The sequence below is a fragment of the Mustela nivalis genome (genome assembly GCF_964662115.1).
Source record: "Mustela nivalis genome assembly, chromosome: 2".
Taxonomy (NCBI): Eukaryota; Metazoa; Chordata; class Mammalia; order Carnivora; family Mustelidae; genus Mustela; species Mustela nivalis.
The window spans coordinates 55,311,995-55,320,401 of record NC_139021.1 but is presented as its reverse complement, the minus strand read 5'-3'; the positions used below and the strand labels follow the sequence as shown (position 1 = coordinate 55,320,401).

The following is an 8,407-nucleotide window of genomic DNA, read 5'->3' as shown; positions in this document are numbered from 1 at the left end:
CACACACTCTCTCTCTGGCATATAAATAAATAAAATCTTAAAAAAAAAAAAAGAAAAGATAATCCATTTTACCTACTGTGGTAAGGAGATAAGAATATGGAGTGGGGATTGGGACAAGAATGAGGTCATAGTGTGTCCATTGTGGCTCCACTAGTTACATAATACAAGGGTTATCCAATAGAGAGAATACAATCCAATATCTTGGTAGACAATTGCACTGCATTGCTGAAAATACTAATGGTAATTCGGAGGTGCTTGAACCAAAAATCTAAGAGTAGCTTTTAATATATAGAATATAGATATAGATATATAAATAGATAGATATATCTATAGATATAGATATATATAGATATAATAATAACTTAATTATATCTAATCTAATTGTTACAATAAACCAGTGGTTAAGCATGGTTACTACTTGAGATGAGAATACTTAGCTTCAGAGAGGTTAAATAATTTCTTCAATCATTAGTAAGGTGCAGAGTTAAAATTAGTGTGGAAGTCTGCTTGATTCACCCATATTCTTTTTCCCAGAAAGGTAGACCATCTTTATGTCCATAACTCCATCGTATTTTTTAGTTCTTGAAACTTAGTGTTTCCTGAAGAGTCTTTTATTGAAAAACTAGTTCAAAGAAATATTGAAAAGTGCTTTTATAAAAAAAGCACTTTTAGTAAAATATTTGATTAGTAAAGGCTAAAAGTTAAATGGTTTTTATGTTTATAATACTGTGCTGAATACAGTGATCCCTCCTAAGCTATAGTTTTTCTTTCTAGTTTCAATTGCCTTTGGTCCCCTATAGTGCAGAAGCATATGATCCTTCTGATGAAGCATCATGAGGTCACTATCAGCCTAACACTACATTACAATGCCTAGTCCTTCACCTCACTTCACCTCATCATGGGAACATTTTATCATTTCACATCATCATAAGAAGAAGAAGGGTGAGCACAATACAATAAAATGATTTTGAGAGAGAGAGAGACGACATTTATATAACTTTCACTATAGCATGTTGTTATCATTGTTTTTTTTTATTATTAGTTGTTAATTTCTTACTGTGCTTATTTATTAATTAAATTATATCATAGATATGTATAAGAAAAGATGTTTATATAGAGTTCAGTACTATCTAGTTTCAGGCATCTACTGGGGGTCCTGGAATCTACGCCCTGCAAATAAGGTAGGACTATTGTATTTAAAAATACAAATACCCTAGGGAATACACAATAAACAAGTATAGAGTATTATTTATAATGAGTCCCCAGTTTTTATCCTATGAACCACTTTTGTGTGGTGAAATATTCTGAGATTAATGTATTAACATAATTTTCAGAATGCTATTTTGGACCAGGGTTTGCCTAGAAAATGCAAGCTGAAGTGATCAGCAATTTCCTTTTATTTTTTTAAAAGATTTATTTACTCAATTTAGGAGAGAGAGAGAGAGCATGCAAGCATGCAGGGGGAGGGGCAGAAGAAGAGGAGGAGAATCCTCAAGCAGACTCCCACTGAGCACAGAACCCAACGTGGGGCTTGATCCTGAAACTGCAAGATTATGATCTGAGCTGAAATCAAGAGTTGGATACTTAACTGACTGAGCCATTTTACTTCTAAAATGATCAGAAATTTAGAAGACGAAATGAATCCAGGATATCACATTTATTTCCACTTAAGTGTTTACTTATTAATTATCATAATTATATTCCAAATTTTTCAATTTTTTAGATAAACAACGAAGAAAACATGAATACAATTATAGCCTCATATAAAGTCAACAAACCCCAATTGGCTGTGATGACAAACTCTATTACTGTTAAATAAGCAAACACTAAATTCAAAACAGAATTAGTATAGGCATTCTACTACCTTGCTGACCACTGATGGATATTGATCTCAAGATTGTTACTCTATATGTAAATTACTAGGTTGTATACCATCAATTCAGAGTAAATGCATAATAAATACACTTACATTAATATGTGCAGTATATTTCTTGTGTCAACTTCCAGAACTCATTTGAAAATTCAATAATGTATGTAAAAAGACATTTGAAAATAATAAGTAGTGACATTGGAGGGCTACTGCATAAAGTTTATCTGGAAACTTATTAGTAACCTACATAATTCTTCACAAAATTCTCAAATTTTATTAATGTTTGGTTTTGCCGCATTGTTTCCCATATTGCAGATAACCATATTTTCTTTGTCAGTTATATTGTATGCTTAAAGGGAAATCTAAATGAGTAAAGTAAGTAAATTCACTTCTGAAGTCATCAGTGATCACTTGTGATAAATAGTATGTGCAAATACTTTTCTAATTCGTATTTTCATCTCTTACCTTCGTGGTGTATTTTACATACTGCATATGCTGCCTCTGTTATAATTCGAAGTATGTCATTTTAGCCAATCCAGGCAATATCTTGAAACATTGTAGAGATCAGCAACATTACAGAAGAGAGTATAGAGCAGGTCAGTAATTTAGGGGATGATTTCCCTTATAGATGATGTGATGTTTCTCATTTGAAACACTCATCATTTACTATGCAATGTCTATATGTAAGATCAGTTTTAAATGAACTATTCTATAAATTTCTAAAGATGAGCTAAAATCATGGATATTTTAAGACAGTTAATCTGAGAAAGGTATTTGTTTCAGCATAGCATTAATTAGAGAGGCTGCTGTCGTGCCCCTCAGAGAATAGGTATTGTAATAATTCTGAATAGAATGCAATTATATTAAATAGTGTATGAGGATTGGGTGACACAAGGAATGACTACTGAAATGTAGTCTTTTTCTACTTTTTCATTCAAGGTTTAGATTATGCCAAGGTCATTTGTGATTGAGAACTATCTGATGGGGTTGGTATTCTCTAGGAAAAATTAATTGAGGGTCACTGTTCTATGCTGAGTAAAAAGCAGAGCTGGACCTTCTGTATTTCTCAGCAGGAGTCTATGAAAGCTTGTCTGAAGTAATCCATTTTGTAGCTATATTAACAGAGATCACATGTTAGGGCAAACTGGTGTGCATTTTGAATATCAACATGTTTTTCAAAATATGTTTCCAAGAGAAAAAATACCCATGTATGTATCATTTTCACTGTATTCTTATCTCCTTCAGAAATAATTTTAATTTGGAATGGCTTTCCACTTTTAGATACACCTAAGTGCTTTCCACTTCGGTCTTGTAACATCTTCCAACAAAGTTATATAGTCATTGGTAATTTTTTCTATGATGAACATTATTAGATTTACTTTTTCCTGAAATAGAAAATGTTGTCCTCCTTTAACTTAGAAAATAGTGTACATTTTAAAAAATAAAATGCTTAATTATCAGCAAATTATTGTATTAAATAGTGCTAATGTGCCAAGCAGAGACAATGATCACACATTCAAAAATTTTAACTACAAAACAAGAAGTGTGTGTGTATGTTGTGTGTGTGCGCGCACACGCACACACGCACATGAGTATTAACCATTCAATGTAAAACATTACTTATCATCAATGGGTTATCTTCTGACATCGCACTGGGATAGAACTATATAGTAAATAATGAATTGTGGGATGCAGCCAGGCTTGCAGAAAATAACTATTTGAGGGATGGTGCATGAACAGAAAGCTGTAATTTTGACAGGTGGCAAGGTGTCGTGTCACCAAGCCTTTCTAAAGCCTCATATCTCATACCTATTGATTAATGGCTCTAATTAAGGAATGAAATCAAGCATGTGAAGACAGGGGATCGCTTTAGGTCCTTGTTTGGTAGTTTTCTCTTCCTGGCACACAACTCATCCATCTAAATATCACTGCTCTTTCATTTATTACTGCTGTATGGTACCACAAAAACAGCAGAAGGGGTGTATTCTGATCTTGTCCTGGTCATGCAAAAATGTGATTTGGCAAGGGCTGAAGTCAAAGAACATGCCAGAACATCATTTGAATAAGTATTGCTGTGCGAAGCACCGCACTTCCAAATGTTTTGATGGGGATTTGGGACATGTTCAATTGCCTTTGCAAACAAGCTATTATATTAGTTTATATTCTTGGACTCAATCTTGGAAAGTTCTTACTTGCAAAGCTTTCAAATCTAGTAGCTTAATTTCAAATCTTTTGTGAGGTTGATAACAAAACCCCTTTAAGTATGGCAGATGGCATTCAGATAACAGAGAAGAAAAATAAAACAGGTTATTTTAATGAATTTTAAAGACTATCAGTTATGCCAAAACTACATCCTCCTAATACTGCTTACTAACAAGACCCCAAATCTGACATTGTGCTACACAGCTAAACAAGTCCCAGAGGAAATTTCTGATCCTTTGCCCTTGCATTAAAATGTTGACTCCTTAGCAGACGTTCAGCTTAGGCTAGTTGGAGAGAGCCACCAGCTGGAGCCTGTAGTGTACATGGTGAAATATTCTTTTCTTTCAAGGCCACTAAGATAAAACTGTGCTCTACTTATATATCTCAATCTCCAAGAAACTGTGTGTTTTAAAAAGTGTCACATGTGATATTATTGACAACAAAACTAACATTTCAGGTAGATTAAAAACAAATTTCTAGTCCTGAAGAGGTATTCATCTGTATTACACAGACTTTTAATCATATGCTATGTGGATTGAAGTGTGCAACTGAGTTAAAATGAGGTTAATTCTGATTGTTTAATAATTTGATATTTAGAACATGCAAGTATTTTCTTCATTCACTACTTCACTTTGATTTCATCTAATACAGAAGCATAAAATTATTCTGTTCTTAAATGCTTATTTAACTACATGTCTGGCTAGTTTTAAAGAGCACATACTTGTATATTAAAACATTCTCAAATAGTTCATTTTATTTATCATAAACTACATGCTAACGTTTTTTTAGAGCTCATAGTTTAAAATACATTAAATAGCTCTAAAAGATTTGTTTAACAACGTATATTGTTAACTTTTTAGAAGTAAGATGAAGCTTCTTCCTTGTATTCAAGGAAAACAATATATTTAGGTTGAATAAAAAACTCTTTCGAAAATATATGTTGCAGAAATCATTAAGGACATCTCACATGCTTGTATTTCCTTTACTTGAAATTTGAAAATTGGAAAATGACTACAAGGAGGAAGTTTTATTTTTCTCATGACACATTGATTATTAGGATGGTATGTGATGAAATTATTAGATATAAGATTTGTGTTTACTCTGATGTATATGTGACCACAGAAAAAATATACAATATGTAATGATATTTAAGATGTATTTCTTTCCACACTTTTCAATTAGCTTGCTTTACTTGATTTTTTTTTCATTTTTTTAAATTTTACACACTATCTTATCTCTTTATTTTATTTTAAGAATTTTTAAGAGAGAAATAGTGATAAAATCATTGCTTACTGAAGCAAGTAGACATTGAATCCAGCTATGCACATTAGAAAGATGTTACACACTGCATACTTTTAATAATGATCATTTAGAAGATAATTTTAGCATCCACACAAGGGAAAAATGGATTTTTGATGAGTTCTTATATGACCATATGTGGTATTAGTCAGTGTGAGGTATTGCTAGCAAGCTCATTGCTTTCAAAAATCAAAGTTAAATGGTTCATCTATCATCAGAATTTGTGTCTGGGCGACTTGTCTGAACATCAGTATGATTTATGGTTTGAATTGGAGGAGTCAACCATGCATGTTTCTTAGTTTATCGTTTTATGCTGTCTTCAATTAAATGTCTATAAACACAGTGATGGCTTTATGACATTGTCCATCAATAAAGACTATCGGATTTTGCATGAGAATGTGTAATTTTTAGAAAAATAATGACCTTTTGACTTCTATGTGCCCTGTTGTTCCTATTATACACATATACATGTAGTCTCTCTTTACAGAAAATTTTATTGCCCAGTTTGTCATACAGAATGATTACTTACATTATAAAATATCCCTAATTATTATTTAAGACTTCTAAGAAACAATAATCAAATTATGATAACTGGAGCTGAAGTTATAGCTCTCTCTTTTGCATACCATATCATAAGTGCTTTTATGGGAATGTAAAAAACCCCCAAAAAGAACATATCTGAATATTTTCTTGCATGCTGATTCAATATTTGATTGTTTTATAGAATCAAAAGAGTTTAAACAGGTCTTTGCTAAGAGAAAATAATGTGTATGATAAAATTAAATTAAATTATTCCACATAAAGGATGAATCCTGGAAAATCTCATGTTTTCATTTTCTCTGGGACATTGAATAATGATACTTTCGGTCTTCATATTTATGAATGTGGTGTATAGTATTCACCCTGGCAGCTTGTGGAGGTTGAATCATTTTCTCTGTAGCTCTGCCCTGATATTGCTGTTGACAGCAATGCATTGTAAAAAAGAATTAGTATTCTAGTTCTTAAAGCTATGTTGAATATCTTTTCAGCATATTTTCTAATAAAAACACAATGAAAAGGTTTTTATATAACAAATCATGTGCATGTAATTTAAAGACAGGATGGCAGAAATGAGACAATTAAGGTAGGCTTAGATATAAATTTAAGCAAATACATTTCCATGTGTACATAATGGTTGTGTATATGGTTTTCTTGTGGTATTGAACAAATTCTTTCTTTCCACCATATAAGAAAAAGTAGTGCATATGTGGCAAGTAAGTGAGACCACCAATCAATGTTTATCAAGGTTCACAAAATAGTATTGGGAGTGCTCTGAGATCCGTGTACAGTGACAGATTGAATCTCATATGTCATTATACATTTTGAAAAACACATTTTATTTCTCTGCTATAAATTAACAGCAGTTGAATCTATGCATAAATTGTCTGGATATTGAAACCAAAAATGACCTTTGATTTCAATTATCTAGATAATTCAAGCAAGTGAAAAATATGTATAGGAATGAAACTACCAGATATCATTCAAAATATTAAAAAAAGAAAAAACAAAAACCAAAAAACCCTGGTTAGTTCCAAGAAATATTTTGCATGCTCTAAATTATGCACTGTTGAAAAATATAAACAGTTACAAAATTGCCACAGGTCATATGCAAGTATAGATATGAGTACTTAAGTGTTGTTTTTGTTATTACAATGAGATTGGTTTGCCACCCAATACAGATATTTTCATCAGAGAGTCTAAATTAGTCTGAAGACATATTCTGGAAAACAGAAGTCTAAGACATTTCTAAAGTTTAGAATCCTCATTTTGATTGTATCTCCAGGAAAATGTTATCAATAATAAAGACTTCTTAAGAGATGATTTGTAATTGAAAGACATTCCCCAACATGAGCTTTAGGTTTTCAAGTGAATGTTTCCCACAGTGTGGTTTGTAGATATATTCTCTGAGATCCAGTTGTCCTGGGAGGTACTTTTATTTTGCATTTTTGTTTTTATAATCACTAATATAAGAATTTTGTAAATATACATTGTAATTTTTCAGAAAACCTAATTGAAAGGTCTTCGTGACAATATTTTGCTTTTTTAGTCATTATTCAGACTTGACCCTGAATAATTTTTCAGGGATGGGATATTTTTCTACCTTAAAGAGGAACTCACATCCTTTTACTTGAAAAATGGTGGCAAACTGTTTATTCTTTTTAAAAGACTAATTTAAAATATAAATTTGAATTTGAAATATAAATTTATTTATATAAATTTCAAATTTATAATTTGAAATATTAATAAGCATGGAAGTGAAGCATTTAAAATAGTTACTATCTTCTTAATGAATTTTCCAACTATCCAAGTTTCTTTCTCATGTTGTATTTTGAAAAAAAAAATTCTGATTATGGAAAATAAGTTGTCACTTGGGAGCCGTGATATCAAATGTTCTCTTTTCATTTTTAAGATACTGTTTGTTTTTCTAATAATATAGATTTAGTACTGGATAGTTGAAAAGTTTCAGAGTATATAAATAAAATAAATTTTTAAATGACCCGAAACCACTATGGAGGTTGTGTGTGTGTATGTGTGTGTGTATGTGTGTGTGTGTGGTATGAACACTTGATTAGTTGAAGAAGAGAGAGAGTCACAATTTGGAATGGCATTTATTTTTGAATAGAGTATCTGTTTAAAGACTAACTTTTTATATAATTCCTGAGGGAAGGGTGACGTTTTTTAATATATAAATACATATATATATATATATTTATATGTAAATATATGTAGACTTGGAAAAAACAGATACTTTTGAAAGACTGATTTTTTCATCTAATTATTATCTGATATATAATTTTCAGATGACATTCATAATAAATTCATTTATTCTATTAGAACTTTACATAAATGAATAAATCAATGATAAGAATTTTTAGATATCAATTTATATATTGTGCATCCTTACTTTTGAGAGTTAGTGGACTGCTAAAAATACGTGAGCCAGATAAAAATTATTTCAAAAATAGGATGGCACTAAAAACAATAATGTTTTTATTA

At 31.0% G+C, this 8,407-nt stretch overlaps 1 protein-coding gene across 1 annotated transcript in view; it reads left to right on the top strand.

The window, feature by feature from the left end:
• The first annotated feature begins 212 nt into the window (after positions 1-212).
• Positions 213-8,407, top strand: part of LOC309859505 (uncharacterized protein) — a 107,454-nt gene continuing 99,259 nt past the window's right edge. Inside the window, exons 1-3 of the mRNA XM_082720232.1 lie at positions 213-240; positions 775-942; positions 2,401-2,466. Coding sequence (XP_082576358.1) covers positions 867-942; positions 2,401-2,466 — 142 coding nt within the window. The 5' untranslated portion in view covers positions 213-240; positions 775-866. The remainder of the gene's footprint in view (positions 241-774; positions 943-2,400; positions 2,467-8,407) is intronic.